At 44.7% G+C, this 27,202-nt stretch overlaps 2 protein-coding genes and 1 non-coding gene across 4 annotated transcripts; 2 read left to right on the top strand and 1 right to left on the bottom strand.

Moving 5' to 3' along the window:
* Window positions 1-775: 775 nt before the first annotated feature.
* Pus7 (pseudouridine synthase 7) lies at window positions 776-19,843 on the bottom strand. 2 transcript variants are annotated; one of them, XM_077631975.1, is made up of 11 exons: window positions 19,677-19,843; window positions 18,692-19,108; window positions 16,140-16,280; window positions 15,007-15,069; window positions 14,138-14,263; window positions 11,558-11,619; window positions 9,668-9,952; window positions 7,468-7,581; window positions 6,223-6,298; window positions 2,582-2,736; window positions 776-950 (listed from the first exon to the last, which is right to left on the bottom strand). In XM_077631975.1, the coding sequence occupies exons 1-11, from the start codon at window positions 19,796-19,798 to the stop codon at window positions 823-825; spliced, it is 1,689 nt and encodes a 562-aa protein (XP_077488101.1). In that variant the 5' UTR covers window positions 19,799-19,843; the 3' UTR covers window positions 776-822. The 2 variants fall into 2 exon arrangements, with proteins under 2 accessions (XP_077488101.1, XP_077488102.1); XM_077631976.1 differs by having other exon boundaries at window positions 9,668-9,946.
* Window positions 19,844-20,794: 951 nt separating this feature from the next.
* TRNAK-UUU (transfer RNA lysine (anticodon UUU)) lies at window positions 20,795-20,867 on the top strand. The gene has a single exon. It is a non-coding gene; the product is annotated as a tRNA-Lys (tRNA).
* A 2,616-nt stretch (window positions 20,868-23,483) lies between these two features.
* Window positions 23,484-26,894, top strand: LOC144097078 (uncharacterized). Its single transcript, XM_077629866.1, has 3 exons — window positions 23,484-23,620; window positions 25,287-25,373; window positions 26,554-26,894. The coding sequence occupies exons 1-3, from the start codon at window positions 23,549-23,551 to the stop codon at window positions 26,866-26,868; spliced, it is 474 nt and encodes a 157-aa protein (XP_077485992.1). The 5' UTR covers window positions 23,484-23,548; the 3' UTR covers window positions 26,869-26,894.
* Window positions 26,895-27,202: the final 308 nt, after the last annotated feature.

The following is a 27,202-nucleotide window of genomic DNA, read 5'->3' as shown; positions in this document are numbered from 1 at the left end:
AGAAAGGAAGAATTGCCATAGAGACACGAATTTGCAGCACCTACTGATAAGGCCTTAAACTTGTACGGCACTTCACTACCGAGAGCAACACGGACCACCAGGCACATTTTGAAAGCATCTGCTACATGAGCCAAAAAACTAGAACCATGTGCTGAAAAATTATTACTCTGAATAATACAACCAGCAAGTTGTGACAGTCTTTGTGCCTGTGTGCATGACATTAGGTGTGAAGAATACATTGACTGCCTCTTTGAGCAACCCTGAGAAGCTGATAAAATACAATGTACTCTGATGTGAATTTATGAGCTGTCAGTTCCAACATGCTACTTCTATGCAAAGCAAGGATTCACAAAGCTTGGCAATTAGCTGATCATATGACACTCATTTTGTTGTCGGAATACTACATCAAAGTAGACATTTATTTTTATTTTGCACACAGCTGAAAGTGTATGCGGGGCAATTCAAAAACCTCTCCCCACACCCAAATGATGATGATGGTTAATGTTACAGCCATATGTTTTGCTGCCACAATATCATCTTGATCATTACCTTAATGGTACCAGTAACAATAATAAAAGCAGTAACAGTGTTGTTAACTAAATAACAGTAGCCTTGGCACCATCTGTTGTCGGGTTCCAATACTAAGCTGCTCTTAAAACGGTCACAGATATATCTGCTGATAGAAATAATGCACATATAAGAAAGGTAACAAATCTAAGACCTGAATGTGCACAATATTTAAGCTCTTGCTAACACAATAACTGAAAAACTGAACTAGGCAGCACCATCATGTTTTATTAGCTTCAGTAACGATTAAAATTATCAGCTTGATGCAGCTGCTATCCACGCACTGCAGTCCCGGTGCATCAGTTCCCTCACCGCCATGGTGGCATAGCATGAAGAGCCCAGGTTGAACTCCAGTATGAGTGCCCTCTTCGCATTGGTGTCACCTGTGCAGACAAATATGTGACACACAAATGCACCCTAGCTGTCTAGACTGGACTTATTACTGCACACAGAGGACTGTGCTGTATCTGTACAGTTTTTGAAAAGGAAAACAATTCACAATCAAGTTTTGACAGCGAGAGCTGTTAATGGCACCATCCCTTCGGATCCGTAATGTTGGTGTTCACGCCTGCACAATGAAGGGGGGGGTAGCACGTAGGAGTAGCAGGAGAGGACTCGGGAGTGCAAAGGGGCAAGGTAACTGTTGTGCTCTGCTAAGTGTACGGTGCTGCTTCCTTTTGCTGGCATTATTTTCACTACACACATAGCACAGTGTAACAACTATTGCTGAGTTCTTGTATTATGTAGCATGACAAACATTCGTCTTGAGAACTAATGACAGATGATTACCCTAAATATTGCCTCCATGTTGTTTCTAAGTGAACAAAAGCCCTAAACTGCACAGTGATGCACGATCTAAGATTTACACAGTGAATGAGAAGATGCTGGCAGGCTTGTTTGAGACATGGCCACTAAAGGGAATGATATCATTTGCAAGATTTCAAGTTCCTCAAAAAAAAAAAAGTTTAATGATCAGACAAAGAAAAATGAAGTGATGCACAAGCAGAGTGACTTATACCTAAGATTCAGCAATTTCACTCAAGACTGGCCACAAGTATGCCAAATTTATTTTCAGAGAATTGGTTTTAAACGAAAAGTCAGAACTAATAAATGGAACTGGGTGAAAAAATTTTCAGTCCTAGTGTGCATGTTACTACAGCCAAGGGCTCAGAAAAAACGGGGATGGCACACATAAATACGGAAGCAACGGATACTATTTGAGAGGCAATGCTTCAGGAACGCAAGCAACGTCATCTAGTGCAGCAAGGCCTGCTACGTGTTAAAGCACGCAGCCTCCCGTGCAGCAGCGGTCTCCGTCACCACTGTGCCGCTGGTGCTTCATGTTTCGTGCTACCCACTCCTGTGTCCGTTTGCCTTTCTTTCATTTACCCACTCCACTCAACTATTTCAGTGCTTTCTCTTTCTCAACGACCGCGCCGGCTTCTTTCCACATTCATAGCACCCCCCTCCCTCTTTTTTTGCTCGTGCGCACAGCGCAGCACGCCCCCCCCCCCCCCCCCCCCCCCCCCCCCCCCCGCGGCCGTCAAAAAGTTCGCTTCTCCTAATAGCTCGCGAGTGTGGTGGTGAAGATCGCTGTAGCATTCGTGAGGAGCAGTGAAAAAAAAATTGTGTGATATTTGTACCTTGACTCCCAATATAACGCGAAATGCGCCGCAAAACTAATTCTTTTGTGCTTTCATCTGTTTTTTGTGTTGTGCCACCCACAATGAACTAAGGAAAAAAAAACTTCCATTATATTTGTATTCACTGAAACAAACCTAAAATGTCACCTGCAGATAAGAGCAAAGAAGAAAGAATGTCAAATTTCTGGAAATATAAATAACACCAAACGTCAAAAATATGAGAAGCACTGGTCCCAGAAAGGAGAATAATGTAACTAAAAGGCAAAATTCAGCTTGCACCCTAATGAAGCATCAAATCATCTCCTCCTGCAGTGCTAACTAGTCAGCTGCTCCTTTCATGTGTACCTCGGTGAAATGTAACAGTAACTCACCCTTGCAGCAGCCCGTAGGCTCAGGCAGTCCCTCGAGCCTGTCACGGTCACTGAGCAGCAACGCCGCCTGGGGGTCTGTGTAGCTCACTTCTTGCCACTTCACTTCTCGAGGAACCGTGACCAGGTGCCGGTAGCAGCCACTCATTGACAGCTCCCTGAAGCACATGCCACAATGCTTGTTTGTTCGCTTTTTTTGCTGCTCCAGTCTTTTACTGCACTAGCTGACTACTGAGCAATGCACAGCCAGGTGCAGACTGCTTTCCATTTCTTTTATTTCTTTATTTTTAAATTTTGCACCATGCTTGTGGTCAACTGTCTGCTCAAATGAGGCAGGCCACCATTCCACAGGGTCCAAACCAGAACAAGAACTCACAGCACTAAAAAGAAATGGCATGTTTGTGCCCCCAAAGTTCGCACAAAGTGCCCGCAAAGTGGGGCTTGCATTATAAATCAACTCTAAAAGCATAATGTTTCGTGGCAATGCTGCCCAAGGAAAAAAAAATGGAGTAAGATAGAAGCTAAAAACAGGAGAAAATTTTCATGTGAAAGATTCCTTTACACATCACTTCATTGAAGGCCGAGCATTCAAAAAAAAAATTCACTACATTTTATTTGCACCGAAATAGGCATCTGAAAGAATATTTTGCATGCAGTCACGCACATTTTCAAAAGCATCACTCTAGAAGACTACTGCATGAAAACTCTAAACTCTAAATAAATCAACCTCAAGAAGTTCGGTCCGTATCATCCGTATCACTACGCCGCGTATCACCTTTCTACAGCATTCAAAGACCAACTGTTCGACTATAGGTTAGGTTAGGTTAGGTTAGGTTAGGTTAGGTTAGGTTAGGTTAGGTTAGGTTAGGTTAGGTTAGGTTAGGTTAGGTTAGGTTAGGTTAGGTTAGGTTAGGTTAGGTTAGGTTAGGTTAGGTTAGGTTAGGTTAGGTTAGGTTAGGTTAGGTTAGGTTAGGTTAGGTTAGGTTAGGTTAGGTTAGGTTAGGTTAGGTTAGGTTAGGTTAGGTTAGGTTAGGTTAGGTTAGGTTAGGTTAGGTTAGGTTAGGTTAGGTTAGGTTAGGTTAGGTTAGGTTAGGTTAGGTTAGGTTAGGTTAGGTTAGGTTAGGTTAGGTTAGGTTAGGTTAGGTTAGGTTAGGTTAGGTTAGGTTAGGTTAGGTTAGGTTAGGTTAGGTTAGGTTAGGTTAGGTTAGGTTAGGTTAGGTTAGGTTAGGTTAGGTTAGGTTAGGTTAGGTTAGGTTAGGTTAGGTTAGGTTAGGTTAGGTTAGGTTAGGTTAGGTTAGGTTAGGTTAGGTTAGGTTAGGTTAGGTTAGGTTAGGTTAGGTTAGGTTAGGTTAGGTTAGGTTAGGTTAGGTTAGGTTAGGTTAGGTTAGGTTAGGTTAGGTTAGGTTAGGTTAGGTTAGGTTAGGTTAGGTTAGGTTAGGTTAGGTTAGGTTAGGTTAGGTTAGGTTAGGTTAGGTTAGGTTAGGTTAGGTTAGGTTAGGTTAGGTTAGGTTAGGTTAGGTTAGGTTAGGTTAGGTTAGGTTAGGTTAGGTTAGGTTAGGTTAGGTTAGGTTAGGTTAGGTTAGGTTAGGTTAGGTTAGGTTAGGTTAGGTTAGGTTAGGTTAGGTTAGGTTAGGTTAGGTTAGGTTAGGTTAGGTTAGGTTAGGTTAGGTTAGGTTAGGTTAGGTTAGGTTAGGTTAGGTTAGGTTAGGTTAGGTTAGGTTAGGTTAGGTTAGGTTAGGTTAGGTTAGGTTAGGTTAGGTTAGGTTAGGTTAGGTTAGGTTAGGTTAGGTTAGGTTAGGTTAGGTTAGGTTAGGTTAGGTTAGGTTAGGTTAGGTTAGGTTAGGTTAGGTTAGGTTAGGTTAGGTTAGGTTAGGTTAGGTTAGGTTAGGTTAGGTTAGGTTAGGTTAGGTTAGGTTAGGTTAGGTTAGGTTAGGTTAGGTTAGGTTAGGTTAGGTTAGGTTAGGTTAGGTTAGGTTAGGTTAGGTTAGGTTAGGTTAGGTTAGGTTAGGTTAGGTTAGGTTAGGTTAGGTTAGGTTAGGTTAGGTTAGGTTAGGTTAGGTTAGGTTAGGTTAGGTTAGGTTAGGTTAGGTTAGGTTAGGTTAGGTTAGGTTAGGTTAGGTTAGGTTAGGTTAGGTTAGGTTAGGTTAGGTTAGGTTAGGTTAGGTTAGGTTAGGTTAGGTTAGGTTAGGTTAGGTTAGGTTAGGTTAGGTTAGGTTAGGTTAGGTTAGGTTAGGTTAGGTTAGGTTAGGTTAGGTTAGGTTAGGTTAGGTTAGGTTAGGTTAGGTTAGGTTAGGTTAGGTTAGGTTAGGTTAGGTTAGGTTAGGTTAGGTTAGGTTAGGTTAGGTTAGGTTAGGTTAGGTTAGGTTAGGTTAGGTTAGGTTAGGTTAGGTTAGGTTAGGTTAGGTTAGGTTAGGTTAGGTTAGGTTAGGTTAGGTTAGGTTAGGTTAGGTTAGGTTAGGTTAGGTTAGGTTAGGTTAGGTTAGGTTAGGTTAGGTTAGGTTAGGTTAGGTTAGGTTAGGTTAGGTTAGGTTAGGTTAGGTTAGGTTAGGTTAGGTTAGGTTAGGTTAGGTTAGGTTAGGTTAGGTTAGGTTAGGTTAGGTTAGGTTAGGTTAGGTTAGGTTAGGTTAGGTTAGGTTAGGTTAGGTTAGGTTAGGTTAGGTTAGGTTAGGTTAGGTTAGGTTAGGTTAGGTTAGGTTAGGTTAGGTTAGGTTAGGTTAGGTTAGGTTAGGTTAGGTTAGGTTAGGTTAGGTTAGGTTAGGTTAGGTTAGGTTAGGTTAGGTTAGGTTAGGTTAGGTTAGGTTAGGTTAGGTTAGGTTAGGTTAGGTTAGGTTAGGTTAGGTTAGGTTAGGTTAGGTTAGGTTAGGTTAGGTTAGGTTAGGTTAGGTTAGGTTAGGTTAGGTTAGGTTAGGTTAGGTTAGGTTAGGTTAGGTTAGGTTAGGTTAGGTTAGGTTAGGTTAGGTTAGGTTAGGTTAGGTTAGGTTAGGTTAGGTTAGGTTAGGTTAGGTTAGGTTAGGTTAGGTTAGGTTAGGTTAGGTTAGGTAAGGTAAGGTTAGGTAAGGTTAGGTTAGGTTAGGTTAGGTTAGGTTAGGTCAGGTCAGGTCAGGTCAGGTCAGGTCAGGTCAGGTCAGGCTAGGCTAGGCTAGGCTAGGCTAGGTTAGGTCAGGTCAGGTCAGGTCAGGCTAGGCTAGGTTAGGTTAGGTTAGGTTAGGTTAGGTTAGGTTAGGTTAGGTTAGGTTAGGTTAGGTTAGGTTAGGTTAGGTTAGGTTAGGTTAGGTTAGGTTAGGTTAGGTTAGGTTAGGTTAGGTTAGGTTAGGTTAGGTTAGGTTAGGTTAGGTTAGGTTAGGTTAGGTTAGGTTAGGTTAGGTTAGGTTAGGTTAGGTTAGGTTAGGTTAGGTAAGGTAAGGTTAGGTAAGGTTAGGTTAGGTTAGGTTAGGTTAGGTCAGGTCAGGTCAGGTCAGGTCAGGTCAGGTCAGGGTAGGTTAGGCTAGGCTAGGCTAGGCTAGGTTAGGTCAGGTCAGGTCAGGTTAGGCTAGGCTAGGTTAGGTTAGGTTAGGTCAGGTCAGGTTAGGGTAGGGTAGGGTAGGTTAGGCTAGGCTAGGTTAGGTTAGGTTAGGTTAGGTTAGGAATGCTCAGGGTGAACATACCTGTGCCTCTGTTCACCACCAAAGGACTCCAGCGTGAGTCCGTCCTCAGCAAGTATCTCCTTGTACCAGTCAGCCACTGCATATGGAAGAGCTTTGCAATGGCACTGCATGTGACTCACTCATACAGAGTGGCATCTACTTGTTTGAGGCTTCCCGCACTTTGCTGCACAGACAACAAGCAGTACAGAAGGAGGTCCCAAAGTTAGTCTGTCAGAAGGACTTTCTATCAGAAGTGGTCAAGAGTAAGTGGCTATGTTAAGCAGGTCATTAAAAATATTGCAAAAATGAGAAAGGGTGCTCCAATTCCAAAATTCATAGTGGTTCTATAGTCTGGCATTCGCGACTCAGAAAAATACACCAGCCTGTTAAATTCACTGGAGTAATCAACTGCAGAAAAAAAAAACTTACTTAGTGATGATACATGAAGTATCAAAGAGTCTTTTCATCTGAGTCAAGCAAAGCTGGAAGTTAGTGAATTATTTTGCAGGGTGTGAACAAAGCGCTTTACAGTGATCCCTGAATTAGGACAATGTAAGTGGTTTATGACATTTGTCACTTAGCGAGCATAGCAAAGAAACCCTTGGCATTAAAAAAAAAAAGCAATGTGCATAATCTGGAAACTCACAATGACTGTGTTGAGATCAGAAACATTAACCTCTATGCCACTGCGACATGCATGCTAAGCACGCAGGAGCTGGAGCTGCAAGTGAGCTGAAAAGCTGCACGTTTAGTCAGGGACATGTGCCACTGCTTTTGTGTATGCCTTTCCCGTCACAAGTCTGATTCTATCAGTGCAGCACATGGTGAATGTGTTCTCAAATATATCCAAATGCAAGAGACGGGGTGCAGCACAGAGTCTTAGAATTATTTCTTTGTTTTAGGTTCACCTAGATTACCAAATCATCATTTATTGACTGTGTGAACAGAAAGATGCAACAAGCATTTCCAATAGTTGAATGCTGTTACTGAATGAATTACAAAGTGTGATTTTATCTATCCAAACAGCTATAAGGAGGTGTGCTAGAATTCTACAGTCACCTCAACTGCCATGGAATGATGCACTAGTGTTTTCAGCTAGCATACAGGCATAAGTCTTGCACAATGTCAGAAACGTCTGCACGGATGTTAGGCGACACTCTACAGTTATCTTTGTGGACAAGCAATGAGGCATTTATGCTTCAGCTGACTTCTTAACATGACTCTTGTGCAATAGTGTTATATTACCTCGCAGTCTGCGTTACTTACCCTCGTTCTGTGGGTAGCGTATGCTATGGCCTGGCAATGGTAGCACCACTGCCTGCATGCTGGCAGACCCCACTTCTTCTGGACCTGCCACTCGTGGCTCATCCTCAGATGCCCCTGCAGTTAGCACAATCACAATTTTCTTTCAGTTCTTTCATGGGACAAGAGACAAGCATTGGTGCACCCACCCAGCACTGAACTGACCAGTTTTCAACTGGCCAATTTGCTCTAGTCAAAATGGCATATGTAGGAATGAATATATCAGCCTGCTGATTCAACCGCTGCACATTGGCAGAGCATGTCTGCTCTCCATTCTGTCCAAATGAGGTACTCTGGAATTTGTGGTATCTTATAATTTTCACAAATATGCGTACAGCACTCATGCAGAACCCTGGAATCTTTCTACACAACAAAGCAGTGACCTCAGAAAAGCTTATGGCTGTATTCACTAAATTTATTTATTTATTTATTATTTATTTATTTGGTCATACTGTTAACCCTTCATGAGGGTCATTACAGGGAGGGGACAAAAACAAATACATTTCATAAGCACTTCAATAAGCAATCACGAATCAGAATTCAAACTTTGTACTCCATTTCTCAAAAACATATCGACACCTAGCTCAAATTGTTGCAAGTTTGCACTCTCCACAACATCACTTGGCAGTTTGTTCCATAATTCGATAACATCAGGAAAAAAGGAATACCGGTATACATCCGTACGTGCGTTAATAGGTTGTATTACCCTGCTGTGGTTTTTTCGGGAACCACGTTTTAGAGGCGCTTTCACATAATGTTCTTTATTTATTTTTAATGCTCCTTGCATTATCTGGAAAAAAAGTTTGAGTCGATGTTTTATCCTTCTAATTTCCAGCGTTTCCAGTTCACACTGCTGCATCATCTCTGTAACCGAGTCAGTACGGCGATACTTGGAGCATATAAAACGTGCTGAAATGCGCTGAATTCTTTCCGCCTTCTTGATTAAGCATTTTTGGTGTGGGCTCCACACAGCATTCGCATATTCCAGAACTGGTCGTATAAACGTTTTATAGGCGACCAATTTAATTTCTTTAGTCGCATCTGGTAGTTTTCTCCTAAGAAAGCAGAGCTTTTGGTAAGCTCTTGAATAGATATTATCAGATAAATGTGAAAACTCCAGTCTAGATTTTGCGTCACTGTCACCCCTAAGTATCGGAAACTCTGTACCTCGACCAAGGCATTTTTTCCTATATTATATTCAAATCTGATAAGGTTCTGTTTTTTACTTACGTGAGTGTATGTGGATTTTTTTAAGTTAATTACCATGCCGCAACTTTGGCACCACAAATTTAATGATTGTAGGCATCTATTTAGTTCAATCTGATCTTCAGCGCAGGCTACACGCGAGTAAATTAAGCAGTCATCGGCAAACAGTTTAATTTTTACGGGCGGAACAACGTTAGAAGGAATATCATTAATATACAATAAAAACAATAGCGGGCCTAAAACAGACCCCTGCGGCACTCCTGACACAACTGCACACTTCCCCAATAATGAACCAGAAATGCTCAGGCAACAGCAGCTGGCCATGACAGATAAACTGTTCAACAGATTCAGAATCTCCAAATCTCCACTCATCTTTGTAGCAGACTGAGTTCATCACATCAAGTGAAAAAATTTTAAGCAGAATGAGAACCCATATTGTTTTATGATGTACTGTCAGGAGCAGAAGTGGCACATACCATGTGCCATTGCATTTTTCATTGCTCACCATGATGCCTTTTGGCACTTTCTGCAAGCTAGGAGCACCGCGGATCAAAACAAACTGACATGCCTATAGTTAAATAGTCACCTCCTCGCATGTCTTGACAGCAGGCACTGCCGGAAAATGGTGTCGAAAAGCAGTCCAACCAAAGCTCGAGTGGCATACACCATATTTGCTCCCAACAGTACAAAAACAGCAAAAGATGGTATCTGATGACTTCCAATCATGACATCATCATCTTTTTTATCCACTGGCTGACCCTGACACCCCTTTTCAGCTCAGATGTCAGGTTTTGGCTACTGGCAACGATTGTCATTTCATCACCCAAGCATCACTGTGGCGCAGTCTTGCAACTGAGCTAAGTTCATGACTAGCAAGCATTTCGATGACTGCCGAAGGAAAGCCGAGAACTACAATGCACAATATCCTGCCAAGCATTTTAAAATGTGATGCACCTACCAGGTGTGATCAGCAGGTCCCCTGGAAGCACAGCAAAGCCAAATCGCTGCACCCGTCGGGACACCAGCCGGTTCCACACGTAGCTCTGGTATCCATGCAGGTACAGCAGACGCACATTCCTCGGCAGGGCAAGCAGGGCACCGAGGTAGTTGGTGGCGCCACCTTTGGTCAGTGCACGCAGCAGCAGGCCCTCGATGCAGCCTCGGTGAGGCAGTTTGGACAGGGCCCGTGCAGCATCCTTCGATTTCATCCACTCGTCTCGACACTCTGCTAGGGCTCCTGCATCTGCCATGGAGAGGAGGCATCACACTGCACCTCCCTTCACTACACTAGGCCGTCTATTTCACTGACAAGGCTCTGCAGGGTGCAAGCATGATGTGCTCACAGTGAGCAACTAAGCAGCAACTGACACCATGCAATGAAGATTTGCAAAGAATAGTTGGCATTATTTGGTGCTTCACAAAAAAAGCCAGCGACTCTATACCTAATGTAAAAGCTGCACACTTAAAAAAGTCCCAGCTGTGATGTGTCTCTGGGGCTTACCCAACAACAATATTCACCCCCGCTCAGCAAGCTGTCAGTTTGACATCACTACACTCATAACTTATAGCTCTCTGGACTGATTTCCAGTCCCAATAAAACAAGAACTTGTTAAGATTCTCATGTAGAAGCATCTGCTACTTAGCGACAAGCATGACTGATGACAAACCAACACCTGAAAGGTATCGCAGGTCAAATCAATACAAGCCTGACCAAATGTAACAGCATTTCTTGGTGACTAGCAATTTTTCGTACTGGTGACTAGCTGGCAGTCAGCAGCCATGCATATGCTGTAACCTGAAATGCTGCCTTAGTATTACCTTACGATGCATATCAGCTGGAAACATCTTCAAAAATAAAATCAGTGGCAGACTTACTGAAGCAAACAGTCAAAAAGTAAATTTCCACAAGCTGCATTTACTGGTCGGATTTGCGGCCTGAAAACCATGCCACTTGGGCAACCTCAGTGGACACTGAATGTTATCTTCACAGATCTTTTCAGGGTCTGTCTAAAAAAAACGCATGACTGACACACAAAATTATTCACTTGTTCTAGGCACCACTAGATTAACAATTAACAGATGCTGGGTGGCACATACAGCTTCTTATAAGCCCAGACAAACCATGACAAGTTCAAAGAATAGGCTGATCACTGGCTATGGAATACAGCTTGTGTGACCTTGGGATAAGCCAAGTGATGCCACGAATGCTAACTGCCTGGATTAAGTGTAGCGAATGGCTTGAACTTGCTGACTAAACAGATAGGTGCCATTACAATTCCCCATCTTGCTGGTACATCCTCAAAAGGGATAGTACAGTCACTCCGTGACCTAGTGGTTCGAGTATCTGCCTCGTATGCGAAAAATGCGTGGTTCACAACCCAATGCCACTGGGTACTCACTGCTTTTTCAGTGCGCACAAGTTTCCCTCTGGCTTGGTGCTCAGCAGTACTGGGGTGAAATGTTTGGGCAATATGGATCTTTCTCCAACCCCGAGCAAATCAAAACACATTAGCCATAGTGCTTTTTGACCAAGCTGCCTCTGCACCATTGAACATCAAATCATCACAAGCCATAAGTGATGCATCCAAGCTTGATATGTTGATATGAGTTGTCAGTCCAGCGTTGTCCTGTTTCTTCTTCTCCTGGTGTCCCGTTCTTTCGCTGGTGAAGTTATGTCTGTTTGATATGTGCCCTGCCTGGAAGGATGGCTACCTTGTGAAAGAAAAGTACCACTGCATACACCAAAGTGTCAAAGAATAAATGGACAAGCACCACACGCAGCTGATGAAAAACACAGTCGTTACAGGGCCCACTGCAGTACTTGCGTGGGCATTAGTGATTCACCCACCGCCATCTCTTGGCTGCAGCACCAGGTCAACCGCTTCCTCGTAGTTGCCTCGAAGCAGAGCCCTGAGGGGAGACAGCATAGCAGTCACTGATGTGGAAAGAGCAAAAAAAAAAAATGCAGCAGTAGAAATCCCTGAGGAAGTGGACAAGCAGGGGACACATTCTGTAACATTTCGTTTTGTTTTCCTTCCCTTTGGTTCTCTGCCTTTGGTCACTACTCCTGTGGTCATGCACCTAAGTAGTCAGAGATGATGTCACGCTGGTTGTGGCAGAAACATGCCCATGGTTAGTACTGACAAGCCAGTGCTAATAATGATGGATGACAGAGCATGACGACATTTTGGACACGCCTGACAAGCTTTTTTATCATGACTTCTGTCATAGGAAAGAAACTGTGTGGTGGTTGCGTGACAAACTGGCATGCCATGTGACACAACAGGGCTGGATGTGACGGTGGCAGGGCGGCTAGTGGCAGCACTGCGACCAGACTGGCCGGCCTGTGATTGGTTGTTCGCTGCCCCCCTCCTGTTGCTTTTGTCATGAATCTCATTGTGACCAAACAAAATGTTACAAAATACTGACCCAGGTAACATTACACAAAAACTAAAAGAGGTACCTCTGAAAGTACATGTTTTGGTGGCACAAGATGGTGTGGAATACAAGCATCATACACTACACTTTGCTGTGTATGCAATAGCAAAATGGACTGCAAAGCATACTTTGAGGGACACTTAAATGTGCACTAAAGAGGATTCTGAGCTCATCTTTTTACCATGAGAACTCGATCTACAAGCTCCATGTATCCTTAAAACTTCTAATTATTGTCCTGTGTGGCCGATTTCCCTGTTAAATCGAATTAAACATCCCGGCTCCCATCTCTTTTTTTTTTTAACTCGCCTCTGAAAAGAGGAGGAGTGAGCCAACACATGGAGTGCCTTTCACCCAGTCACGTGGCGGCTTTGCTTTAGCTTTTATTTTGTTTTTTAGGTTTCCGTGAATAAATAGTTTAAGTTGCAGACAACATGACTGCAAATTAGGTCCACAGAAATAAAAATATGCGGGGGCTTTTTGTTTTACATATCACTCCGCTTACGGCAGAGCAGCAAGCCGCCACGCGACTGGCTGAAAGGCACTCCACGTGTTGGTTGACTCCTCCTACTTTCAGAGTTGAGTTCAAAAAAAAGGTGGGAGCCAGGACGTCTAATTCTATTTAACAGGAGAATCGGCTGCACAGGACAATTTGAAGTTTATAATAACGCTTGGAGCTTGTAGATCGAGCTCCCGTGCTAAAAAGACGAGCTCAGATTCCTCTTTAGTGCACCTTTAATGAACAGCGGTTAAATGCCACGTGGTGAAGTCTAGCACCATCTCTTTTTGTCTCGAGGGGGTTATTTCATCAGGTCAAAAGAAAAGAAACGCACCAGCAGAGCATCAGTATGCATGATGGATATGAAAGTAAAGTTCTCAGAGGGCAATTTCTATAGGCTCTTAAAGCACTTCCAGTTGAGAATCCCGTTACACTGTGTTGTCAATGAGGCACGGTCCAAGCAACCCACCCCCAGAAAAATGTCTTGAAAAGGCGCACTAATGACAAAGTTACAGACATCACAATCAGGCAGTTTAGCCACAATTTTCACAATAGTACCTGGATGGAGAGGATACTGCCACATTTTATCATTTCTGGCTCATACATTGCAGAAATATAGAAAATGGGTAGATTTAGTGAGACGAATATGATTAATGCATAATTAAAGGTACAAATCAGGCTGTTTTTCAAATAGCTAAAAATTATAAAAATTTGCCCCACATACTCAGGCACATTAGTAAGTCAGGAGCATTCAAATTTATTCTATTTGCCAATGTATCTATACATCCATTAAAATATGAGGTTGTTTTGCAAGTTTTTTGATCAGTTTTTTGCCGTTTTTGTCAGTGATCTTACAGCAGGGCTTCTGCATCAGTTGCACTAGCGCATTAACTCTGCTTCAATAAACAAGCAAGGAAATGCAGTCTGTGTTATACTGTGAGGATTTGGCATCCTTTTGCAAGCATAGATGAAATGGACAGGAGGGAACTTAAGGAAGACCCCACAACCCCCTTTCCCCCACTAAACTAAAAGACTGGCTTCATGCAGGGAAAGAAACAGCACAGCAAAGGAGGATTTGGCAGTACATCAAAAAGGAAGCAAGTCACCTTTCAATCAGAATGATTAACCAATGAAAATGATTGGACCTGTTTTGCGCAGCAGGCATCAACCTTTCCTCACTGGTGAAGGAAGGCAATGCCACGAAGACTGGCAATGTTGAGGCAAAACATAAATGGACCTTGATTTCAACTGAAAGTTCAGTTATTTCAATTTTTTCTTATTTTTTAACACATATGAAGCTGACGGCAGCACAGACATGAACGCTGCAAAAACAGCTCAGCGAGGCCAGGAAACCTTCCTCCATTGTTATTAAATTCTATTCTCTTTCATGGCACGCATGACTCTATATTCATTTTGCAAAGATGACCAAAACTGCCTGATCTACATGCTACATATGTTTGTTTTCGTTGTTCACCATGCATAAATTACACGTACCGCCCAATCTGATGAGTAGCCACTGCAGTGGTGCCAAAGCGCTGTGTGCCATAATAGTTGAGAAAGCCATTCTCCGAGAGAGAGCGCACTGCCTCTTCATGGTCTTCCGTGGTGCCGTCCACATCCCTGTGAAAGCACAGTCATGAGAGGAAATGAGCAGAACATTTTGCGGGCATGTTTAACAACTGCTGACACAATAGTGGGGGAAGAGAGAGAAGCACTAGAAAGAGAATTGCAAGAAATAATAAAAAAGAAAATTTGTAAAAAATAAAATGGCAGTCATCCTCCTCCCTGTAATGCCGATCGGCCCTGACAGTAAATAAATTATATTAAATAATACATGAAGTAGTGAGACAAAGTCCAAAGTTGCATAAAGAATAATGAGCACTGCCCACATCTTTAAGATAACAACAAAAAAGTTCAAGCTTAGTGCTCCTGTGAACAGAATCACTAGGGGACCCTATATGCTTCCCAGCATCAGTGGTAGATCGCAAGGAACATTGCAGACACATTCTTGATTGGTTCAAAAATTGGTTGCAACTGCAATTGATTGCAACAAAGGCGTGCTTTTTGGTCGAAAATCACAAATTGTTGCCCCACATTCCTCCTTGAAGGCCCCTCAAGGTACCCTGAAGGGTGCCGCCAGTACCTTCAAAAGGTGCTCAGTTATTCCTGCTGAAAAAACAGAAATGACACTCGTCCACAATTACCGTATTCAAGCAAAGGTGAAAAAAAAAAATATCACTGCACATTAGTCAACGAAGGTGAAGGCCGACTGCAAAAACATGAAAACTGTCTCTAGAGCACTTACTGATGCTTGCCCTTTATTTAGTTCATAAAACAACACATTTTACCACAAATATGATTACCTTAGGACAATGGCAAATCGGTTCCCCTGCAGGTCGCCCAACTTGATGGCTCTGTCTTCAAAACTGCACACAGACGCAAAAACAATAGTGGGCTGACTATGCATGCAGCAGGTTGGATGAAAAAAGCTAGGACATGGCACCTTCTCATAAATGTGATCAAAACAGAACCGAACGGTAGCCACAGCATGCTTTCAACACAAAGAAATTGTCTTCTTTTATGAAATTCACAGCTAAGAATTTATTACCCTAAACCAGTGGCACTACACAATATAGACTTTTTGATTGGCAGTACCTATGAAAGTGATGCTGTGAGATGGAACATTGAAATCAACGCATAAAATTTCCTATTCAAAGCCCACATGTACGATGGAAAACCAGCCATGCAAAATCGATAGCCTTCTAGGAGTAGAATAATAATAAGAAGAACACAAAATTAAAACACATCAGAAACAATGGAAAGGAACGCCAGAAATGAAATTTCCAACATAAAAAAATATTATATTCTTGCAGTTTTTTTCTTTCATACTGCTTGCCTTAGTTTACAAAGATAGGAGTGGTGCAATTGCTTTGGCAGCTACATAGCCTCCTGGATTTAAAGCACAGCAGATAAGCTTCACAAGTGCAGTGGCTAACTACCTCAAAGCCGTGATGAGTGAAGCAGATACAGCTCTCACCCCTCCCATGAGATAAAACTACCACAGCATGCAGCACCACATGCATATCTGCATAAAACTTTAAAGGCAGTGCGTGTTAAGATCTTTCACAGTATTTCCAGCACTAACTGCAACAAAAGACAACGTTTGGTGAGCTTCTGGTTTCCCATAGAAAAAATTCAGAACTCAATGCGTTAGCCTTCAATGTTTCCTCCATTTTTTCACCACTGACACTGCAACACCATTCACTATTGCAAAAACAGTCCTCAATACTACATTAGATTACATAAAAGAAAGATTCCCAAAAAGAATTCTGCTTGTCAAGGAACAAAAAAAACTAAGGTACAAACAAGCTAGGGTTTCTAACTTTCAGTTGCGAGTACTTTATAAACTGTACCGCATGCAACATAAGTCAAACAGAAGCACCACTCCTGTTTAATTTGAGAGCAAGTGAAAGACAGAAGTGACTGCTTGACATACGTGATGTTGCCCACCCGGATGCCCTGCCTGCGATTCAGTTCCAGTAACTTCTTGGCCGGCAACCGGTGGCATGACACCCGCTGGCAAGTTTTGGCCCGCTTGTCTTTAGTGCCAGCGTAGCCAAGAAATGAAGGACGCATCCTGCAAGTGATATCCAGTCCTCTCCATGCTGCATGCTACATATCCAAACTTCACAAAACAACTCACTGATATTCTATAGCATTTTATATGCTTTGACAGTTTTTTCTCGGAATCTATTGCACTGCAACATGAATCTATACAAAGGTGGAAAGATTTCTGGCCACGCAATTCCACTGCTGCAGGGCATGTTGTCACACAATAAGGCCTGGCATGCTTCAAGCAACCTTGAGTTCATTTATAAATTTTACATCTCATACATTCTGTAATAAAGGGACACTGACGAGAAAACCACCTTTTTCACACAGCCACTCTGCGCATATGTGCCTCTCCCATTCGAGTTCCAGTGATTCAAAACAAACCACCAGCTTCTACTGTGCATGCGCAGTTCATGTTAGTGACAGGTGCAAGCTACAGATGGCAGCACCTGTCAAGCACATGCTTGCCACTCTGCAGGCGCAGTTCACGCCTCGTGGAACAAGATCGTGCCTGTGTCGACTACGTGTGTTTGTTTTCAACCAGTTTTCTGGACAGCAAAAGAATTTTCACGCATTCCCCTGATGGTAGCCGCATCTTGTGAAAGAAGGTGAATTGAAGTTGACTTGAGTCAATAGATTACCGTGTCCTCATGACAAAGAGGTTACTTCAATTGAAAGTGGAGCTTTTCATCAACTAGAAAAGACCAAGAAATGAAATGTGGATATTGCCACCATGGGCTGTTTTCACAAGCAAACTTTGAAGACTAATTTTTGCTTCCGGATCTCCGGGACTAGGCTACAGCACCATTCACTTCAGAACAGTGACACAAAGTCCTTTTCAGTTTTGATGTTACAAATTTGAATTGAGAGGCAAAAAAAATGCTCTACATCTGAAACCAATTTTCTTGGCAATAAATGTGTACTTTAGCATTGCATTAGCATTGCCAGAAAGAGCCGTACAATTGATTTTCACTTAGAACAAAAATGGAATGAAGATGTCCTCAGTGTCCCTCAATTTGATAACAGCAGCATATTTGTCAAGAGGAGTTATGAGTGCATCCATAGAGGTGTACACTCCTGTAGCTGGCTAGGAAGCGCTGCTTGTCACAGAATGGCAATTGTTGAAATGCATTCAATGCTATGCATGTGCTCATGCCTTTTGATATATCATCATCAGAGAAGTACACATTCACCAGTGTGCTAGGATCATGCTATATGCAGTCAAGCATTAACATCAATGAAGTGGGCATTATTTAACCACTGCCGGCCAATGTCGCACGTACATGTAAGTACAGGGTTAGAAACGTGACCGAATTTAGCAACAGATTCTGGGACATAGTGGTCCTACAATGCCTCCCTGTGATCCAGGCAGTTTCTGTGCAATTTCGAGCAAGCTGATGAAAAAGGACCATTTGCAGCAGCATCCTACCAATACCAAAAATACTCAGCTGCAGAGTACCACAACAGCACTAATGCTGGCCATCTCAAGAGCTCATTAGCACAATGCTTTAACACTAAATGCCTCCAGGAGTGGAGGCATTTTATATGTGCCTCAATGCCTGCAGCTGGTGGACTGCCCTGACGAAATTGAAAAAGATGACAGTGGAGCGTTTCTCAATTCAACTGTGTCACTTTTATTTTTTCTATTCCTCTTAGCCTTGGAGATGCTCAAAAACAACAATCCCCCATGATTTTACTGCTTTCTCTTTTGCAATGAATGTTCATATGGCTACTCAAATTAAATTTGGCAAAAAAGAAAAAAACAAATAAGCTAACATCTCCAAGTTCTGATCATCAGATCACTGTCATTAGATGTTATATATTAATACATCAGCTATTGTCCCCATGTTCTTTTGGTGTATGCTCTCCAGATGTTTGAACATGACAAAAGTATGATCTGTAGCTTCTTTTTTTTTTCATGTGCATTTGTTTTTTGCATGCGGTATTTTTCACACAGCACATGGGTCCTGAGTCTTGGAGGCAATATGAGAGTCCGAAGCAAATCTCAAGTGTAGCCCTATGGCATTCACAATTGCATTGCTACAGGCTCACTAAACATTCATATAGCCAGAGGTGACAGACGGCAAGTGAAAAGTTGGCTGCGACTATGATGGAAAGAAGGAAGAGCATGTGAAGGTGGAATCAAGCACACTCTATAACAGAAGGAAGGAGAATTTCAATGAACTGGTGTGCCACATTCCTGTAACATGAAAAGCTCCAGACGACTTCACTGCAGGCGAGGCAAGTCAGTACTACTGCCTATCATGTTGCGTGCACCTAATTAATTGATGACCACATTGTAACACCCACATCTCTCATGCTGCAGATGTGTTGTTTCAGTTACTACGCACTTACAGACACACTTCCAATGTTCACTTCGTCTACCCACAAGCAGGCTGTCAGCTGCAAGATAACCAACAAGGATTTATATCCCACCCGAGAAAGGTGGCTATCCGGTTGACAGCTTCGATAGTGTCCATGTTCTCTTTGTAGAGGACGAAGGTGGTGTAGCTGGGGCGACCGGAGGGCCAAGGGGCTGCGCGCCGACGCTGCGCAGTCGACCGGCTGACGCGCACGGTGCCGTCGGCAGTGTGACTCTCGAGATGTGGCCAATGTGCTCGAACCCAGGCGTGCAGCTGACCGCGCTGTTCCTTGCTCAGACCCGCCGCGGGCAGGACTACGGGTTCAGTGCGCTTGCCCCCGGCGAGAAGTTCCAGTTGCTCCTTGTCCTCGGCGCTCACGTTCCCGCCGGCCCAGCCGGTGTCCGGCTCCGGTTCAGGTGGCGGCTCGAGCGTCTCCAGACGTACTACCCGTCCTGACGGGTCTATCTCGTTGACCAGGAAGTCCGAATATCTGCAGAATGTCATCATAGTAATACTTCGTTCCAGTTTGATCTCCAGTTAGGGTGAGTAGGATTCTGGCTTTACATACGGAAAAAAGGCACTTCAAGTGCCCTGAAAGCCCAAAATGCACTCAGTTTAAATCTAAAACATCTGAAAGGTGACAGATATTTTTTTTTTTCATTACACGTCTCAGGTGTCAGTCGTGTCATGATGTGGTTGTGGGTTGACGGGGCTGCTGCTCGGGATGATGGTCGGGCGAAGTGTGACCCAAAAACAGCCGAAGAAACTTCACGGCACGCCCTTCAAACTTGCGTCTTCCCATTTAAAACATTTTACTAGTCTGGCACGCATATTGATTCAGATGCACACGACTGTAATAAAACAGTGCGGATTCCCATCGCCCGTCAATTCTGTTCAGCAGCCAAGTCACCCCTTTTCGGTTTTCCAAGAAAATCAACAACGTATAAATCTGCTGAGCCCACTGGCAACAGAAGACCAACAGACCAACACGATCAGGCTTCAGATCCTAAACCGCGCAGCCTCGTCGCACCAATCGCTGGTCACCTTGGTCACCTTACCTTTGTTTCAGTATGCCGTTGAAGCCCTTGTGAGTTCCGACGTATTCTGTAATGCCGACATCTTGTTCAAAGCCTATTCGTGCCTTTTTCGGAGCACTCACGTCTGCACCAACGTCTGCCATGTCAAACAGGTACGGCAGCGTGCACCAAGCTCCGCGCTGTTGGTTCTGATTGACTTTACTTTCGACTTGGCTTGACCTAACTTGACCGATGCGGCGTTGGCTAGTAGCTCTATGCCTGTTGGCTTTAGCAGAATGGCGGGACTTCAAAAAGATGTGATTGCAAAATACACTTATCACCCTCGTTAGTCGCACACAGTGAAATGATTGAAATATACATGCAATTCAGCTTAATAACCTACCTTAAAGCTGACCTTGTCCTGTATATTTTCTCAAAGAACGCAACGTGTTCGATTCACATCACTGGATACTCTGAATGAGGCCGCATGTGACAAGGATCGGGGTTTTGGAAGCGGCCAAAGACGTGCCCCGTGCTTGTGTGTTCAAGGACTGCTAGGCTTCTAGCCCAGATGGCCGGGTCTGTTCCACGTGGAGCCGCACGGCACATGCAATCAGCATGTCCACCGGCAGTGGCATGCAGCATGGCTAACCAGGCCTCTTCCAGGACTTCTTATGAATTACACAGGCAGGATGCAATGTAGTGGGGACGAGCTGATCGTCATATAAGGATGAGTCAACGATGTGCCAACATTGGACACGACCGTACGAAGGTTCTAGCAGCAGAACCGAAAGTGAAATGCGGAATTATATGCCTCCTCTCACTCCCTCCAGCTGACGGACTGGCTAACAGGCCGGGGAGCTCAATTTAGCTCAAATAATCGAAGTGATTAGGGCTGTGCCAACAACGATGATAAATAATTTCGCTCACCTTCGCCTACTTAATTTCCACGTTGTTGACAAAGCTATGCCATGCGGCTGGACTATCCTCAAACAGCCAGCACAAATGCATTCCGTGCGAATTAATAACGCGCTTTCGCGCCATCGATTAAGCTTTGCGTTAGGGTACATAGGCCGGTGGTACTTCAAATATTATTGAACATATTATTTCTTCGCCGCTCATATTATGCGTTTTCCTGAATAAATTCTACATCCATGTGCGCCCGGGTAGCTCAGTCGGTAGAGCGTTAGGCTTTTAACCTAACGGTCCAGGGTTCGAGCCCCTGCTCGGGCGTGATGTTCTTTTTTTAACTCAATAAATTTTTTTTCATGGATACCGGCATTTTCAATGCGACAAACGTTACTCGTTGCAGACCTTGTGAGTCACACTTTAAAAGAACGTGATCGACTATTATGGCTACATTCTCTACATTTCGTTGTGTAAGACAACCAGACCGGTTTTTTTTTTTCAGAGCTCTTGTTTTTTCATTACGTGCACGCAGAAGTAGAGAACACCACTGGCGGCTTTATCGGAGCTGCTATACACAAATTTACTCATGTGACAATTCCTTGCATGTCATTTCGGTCGTATTGGTTGAAACTGAAATGCAGCGTCGGGAACTCGCTCATCAGGTTTTTGCCGTCGTTCGGTGAATGTTTGTTGCGACAGAAGTACCCGCGAGCGTCGGTGCAGTGGGGCCATTCACACAGTGCGACGACACCCACACTATACCCACGACTTCGGCTCCTGAATGCCGACTCTCTCTCACGCAAACATACACGTGTACACACGCGCGCGCGTGAGCTGTTGCGGGACATATTAAAGGAAATTTTCTCTTGTCAGTGTAAAGAAATCTAAACGTCTCTTATAAACAAAAAAAACCCGAAATTATAGTAAATGACGTCAAAGCGCATGGCCGTACTGAGATTTTTTTATACTTTCCCAATGTGGAGTATCTCGTTAACATCCCAGGAGACGGGAGGTTGCTAGGAGTTCAAGGGAGCGAAAGCATTCAATTCCTCCCAACATAAATAGAGCACAGACATGGCGCCACGCTTGCGCATCATTCTCGCGACCTTGTGAGCGATGGAAATGGACAGGAAGCGGCACGGGCAGCCGTCAAACCAACTTGAGCTACTGCACTGCTCGTGACCCTACATCACATTGTTATTTTTCCCATTTGGAAGCGCGATGGTGGCGTAGGCAGGAGCCGTTTGCTCATCGTCTGCTTAAACTTTGCGAGCTCGTTTGGCAGCCGTTATCGTAGATGAAGCTATGCAACCCTTGTAAGGCCCATAACACCCCCTACCCCCTCACTATATATGGTTCGGCACAAAAGGCTGCGCGGGACGAACGCACGTAACCGGCATCACTGCATGGGTACGTGCGAGCACTGCGCACGCCTGGCATGTTTTTTGCCAGCAGCTTGGGGAGCATGCGCATGATTTCGGCCAAGCGAGCGGCGCACCGGGAAAGTTCAGAGCGGGAGCGCTCCCGCTCTGCTTTCCCGGTGCGCCGCATGCGTTTCTCGAACATGTCTGGGGAGTCGCGTCCTACCAGGCTTTGCGGTTTCGGTCTACCGACAGCGTAGATAAGGTAGATAAGACTGCAGCCCCATCACTGGCACCGCGTTGGCTAGGATAAAGAGTGTTGATGTATTGTCTCAGAGTGCTAGTGTTATGCTGCTTTGTTGGTAGAGCTGCCGCGTAGGACCGAGTCATGACCCTTTCGGTGGGTCCAGCTGCGTCTTCATATACCTGGGAGCCCCGCGTTTCCCGTATAGCGTCGATGTCTCTCTTCTGCAAGTATCTATATATATATATATATATATATATATATATATATATATATATATATATATATATATATATATATATATATATATATATATATATATATATATATATATATATAGGCTGACACTTCATGGGGAGGTATACTTGATGGCCGGTTTTATTGTTGTATAAGCTGAAGATGTGAGCCGAGGTTTGGCCCTCAGTTATTTCGCCTGGGGTGTTGTGAGCTCCCACTTCTTTGTTTAGCGGTGCTGGCGTTGGCTGAGAAACCTGCTGCTTCAAGCTTGACCGCTTTCCGTATAAATGTGTCCACTTTTTCTTTCTCGCTCTTCTTCCAGCTTAGATAAGGTGATGAGCATGTCGGCCGTATACAGGTGATGAAGACGTGAACCAGACTTCAAACTTATTTCTTATTGGCCCTGAACTTCCAGCCTGGCACCAGACTGATCATGCGTGCTCCTTTTGATTCGCAGTAATGTTTAGCTTCCTACACATTTCTCCGTTGTTTCCTTCCTTGGTTATGATTATCCTTAGGATCTTGATTCTTTCGGCTTCTAGAATCTGTTGATTCTCTAGTGGAAGGATTTGTGAAAAGGATGCCAGGTGCAAAATTGCGCATGCGAGAAAAGTCAAACATGCAGAGAGGCACCATATGGTAACAAAAGAAAGAGATGCACAAACTTTTCGTCCAACTCTGGGGGTGAAAAAGTGGCGACCATCATCTGGTCAGTGTATCGTCTCAATAATTAGCGTTGTTGGCGATATATTTAATTTCCTGTACCGGAAGCTTTGCAGTGTAATGCATTAAGGACCTTATAAACGAAGATCTTTCCTTAAGCGAATCAGTGTCTCACAAAAATTCTAATTAATTTCAAAGCAATTTAGCCGCTTATCAATTAAGGGTGAGCGCGTTTTTGTCCTCAGTATGCATATAGTTTGTGGCAATTTGCAATGTATGCGTTAGTTTTGCAAGCGTAATTAGAGATGCCCGGAAGCAATTAATCTCGTTTATAAAAAAAACAAGTAAGCACGAACGATACGGCGGGTTTTTACGAAGAGGAAGAATTCGCCTCGCGAGCTCGAGAGTTAGCATCGCGCGCCGGACCTAGAACGAGAAGGACTGAGAACCAGGCAACGCCAGGACGTGGATATTTTCGGCCGCCAACAACGCGCACTGCTATGAGCGCAGGACCCAAAGGAAGCAGTGCTGGGGCCAAGTCGCCGGTCACAGAAGGCCACGATGACAGCAAGGTGACGCAAAAGTCATTAATCTAATGTTCACGCTCCAGGCTAGCTGTACCGGTTGCATTCAGCAAAATAGTCCGCCGGAACGTCAGTATACCAAGCAGGAGCTTATAGACCTGCACATCTAGAGGTATATATATGGACGCGGTCATCCCAGCATGCAGAGATTGAGCGAGCGCCTCGAGGGGAGCGTAAATTCATAGTCGTCAACGAGCGAAACGCACAATGAACCCACCATTCTGCCTTTGGTATATTGGACACTGTGAGATGCCTGCTGAACACTGAAATGATGGTTTGGTTTATGGGGGTTTAACTTCCCAAAGCGACTCAGGCTATGAGGGACGCCGTAGTGAAGGGCTCCGGAAATTTCGACCACCTGAGGGTTCTTTAACGTGCACTGATATCGCACAGTACACGAGCCTCTAGAATTTCGCCTCCATCGAAATTCGACCGCCGCGGCCGGGATCGAAACCGCGTCTTTCGGGCCAGCAGCCGAGCGCCGTAACCACTCAGCCACCGCGGCGGCTGAACACTGAAATGAGAAAGTTGTGAGTGTGCATGCTACGGAAAGGATTCCAAGAGAAGGCAAGCATAGCAGGGGGCGGCAGAAAGTTAGGTGGGCGGATGAAGTTTGCGGGCATACGGTGGGCGCTGCTGGCAAGGGACAGGGTTAATTGGAGAGACATGGGAGAGGCTTTTGCCCTGCAGTGGCCGTAGTCAAGCTGATGATGATGATGCTACTTAGGTGTTCCTCAGCGTCACGCATACTTCGCCGCGGAGAAAACGAAAACCCACTTTTCGTCGTCCTCACTCCATTTTTTATGGAAGCCCCGCATCTTCCGAGCGTTGAGCAACGCCGCAGTGATGAGATAGAATCGCTGTAGCGCACACAGCGCTGCCGCCGGTAGCCCGATCTTCGCATGCGTCGAGCTGATAACGATTCGGATAGAAAAATTTCCGATAGTTCGCCTCATGTTCTCTTTCCGGTTCGCGGAAGGTCCAGGACGATGTTCACCTCAGTTCGCCGATAAGGGGAGCTAAAAGTGTTTCGGGCTTAAAACCACACGCTTGCATTGCCCAAGTGAAAATTGGTATACTAATTCCAGTTGGATGCAATTGGATATGGCGTTTTCGAGCTGCAAGTAAAAGCGATTCTAGCACGAGCCAACTGCATGGATGTGGAAATTTTACAGCTGGAACTAACTGAAAGGGGAATTCTTCCAGGTGTAGCTATCTGGAACTGGAAATTTTCCAGCTGCACCATGGAGCAAAAACCGTTCCAGCTGGACACGATTTTCGGTTTAAGTAATCCAGTTGTAAATGACATTTTCCGGCTGGAAACGTAATCGTGTTTTTGTGGAACGTCATGACTTCCAGTGAAGGAAACTTGAACTGTTTTCATTTGTTGACGATTGCAAGCGCAGCAATGACTGTGCAAGGCCTTCTGGTTTGCTCCGAGTGCGAATTGAGCAACTGCCTCATAAGCGCAATTAAGAATTAAACCACCCCAATGGGCACTGGAGGTCCCTTGAATGTCCTGCGGACGTCCATGGTAGTTTTAGTGTCTATTGGGACGGACATTACGATGGCATAGAACTGTCGAATAGCACATCCTTATAAAGCGTAGCAGCACCTCATATGTATGCGTCGACACGTGGGCTCTCTCGCGCAGGTTGAGTCACCGCCAGGAGACGATTCACCTCGGGTGGATCGCACCTTTCACCTCTCCCAAATCACCCATTACACCAACACTGACGACGTAAGTATAAAGTGCGCTCTGTTTTCCCGGGATCGCGGGTATGTGTTTCACAGTGGAAAAGCCAGTAGTAAATGTCATTTAGTGACTCATTTCCAAACCTGAAGATGTCGTCTTGACAGGCTGTGACGAGCAGTTGAAAGCTAACCCGGAAAAATTAAATAACGCATTCCAGCTGCTTAACATGTCAAAGCGCAGTTGCTAAGTTTTTAATGGTTTATATTGGGAGCAAATAGTCAAACTCTATCAGAATATTTACGGGCAACCCTTGGAGGGCAGTTGAAGGGTACGCTCCTTATTTGCATCGTGAAATTTTTGTCTTTTTTTTCCTCGAATAGAGGGAGCCAGCGTGGTTTTCCAAAACAAATTTTCGACCCCCCCCCCCCCTCTTAATACGTTCCCGACTTTGAAAGGTGAAGATGAGCTCTGTTACTTTCTAGTTAAAACCGCGTGTATATGATACATTGCCCGCCACTGTACATGCTCTTTATAGCTGGAGAAGCGGCATCGTAACTTCATTCCCTTGTTACTGGACAACAGGCACGAAATGAAGACTCCTGACGCCCTCCTTTGAAATGAATTTGCCGCTTAGCGTTCTTCAGCTAGATTATAGTTTAGTCTTCACCCCTCAGGGCCGTATACCCAGCTGGAGCGATGCTGTTCAGACTGATATGAAAGAGAAAGGATGCAGAGTTACTCTGGAACCTCTCCCTGAGGGGTGGTGGATGTCTTCCTTCGCTCCCAACTGATGACGTTCAGATCAAATTTCTAACTGAAACACAGTTCAGCTCCACGTGTACGTGTGTGCTCGCTCCACGAAGTCATTTTCACGTAATCTAGCATTCTGACATGTTACGTATTACGTACAGGCTCCAGCTGCAGGAGTTCGCTTATCTTGCAACGTTCTTGTTGGCGCATTTCGTCAAAACCCAGGTAAAAATCAACTGCGCATTGAACTAGGATTAATTATTTTCAACTGGTTCCAGGTGGGAACAAGCTAGTCCCCGTTTGTGGCCCAGTTTGGAGCTAAATGGGACGAACCGGTTTCAGTTGGGGGTCACCGGAAAGTATCTGGTTCCATTTAGAGGCCAACTGAGGAACAAATGTTTCCATTTAGTTGCAACTGGGAGGCAACAGCTTCCATTAATTGAACAGTACGTGCTCTTTTCTCCCACTATGGTAGTCGACGAGCGACCAACGCGCCCGAAAACCGGTTCTTCCCTGCGGCTGGGTCTCGCTCGCTGTGGCCGGTTTCCTGGCGACCGTGGTGGGCGCCCTGATCGCCCTTGCCCTCACCCACATGCGGAGCAGCTACAAGCAGGTGCTGTACCAGAGGTCCAGAGATGCGCCAAACTACACCACGGCCGCCGACACCGCCACAGTGCCCGAAACGGTCACCTCGCTGGAAGGCGAGGATGTGTCGGGCCGCGACGACTTCTCCGTCAACAAAGCCATCAACGACACCCAAGCCGCCATGTTCGTGCTCAACGTGGACTAGTCGACCGCTCACCACCGTGCGGACGTGTCAAGACCGCGCGCATTGTTAATCGCAAATGCAAACAGCAAAGTAAACGAGATATTGTACCATATGTGCGCTTCGGTGCCTTGAGCTCGTCGTCGATTTTGTGATGCCTGTCTGCAGAGCCCTTCGTACGTTATTGGCGCGCCACCTTTGGCGTTGACATAAACTGCTCACAGACCGCAGGTGGCTGACCATACCAAATCGCGTAGCTCTTATATGTGGCGCTACAGTCTGCTAACAACTATTGGAAAAATTTTGGTTTTTGGGCTTTAACCTCTCAAAGCGTCTCGCCATTAGGGGCGCCGCGTAG

Source organism: Amblyomma americanum, chromosome 7, assembly GCF_052857255.1.
Source record: "Amblyomma americanum isolate KBUSLIRL-KWMA chromosome 7, ASM5285725v1, whole genome shotgun sequence".
NCBI classification, from domain to species: Eukaryota; Metazoa; Arthropoda; class Arachnida; order Ixodida; family Ixodidae; genus Amblyomma; species Amblyomma americanum.
This window is presented reverse-complemented; position numbering and strand designations above follow the sequence as displayed.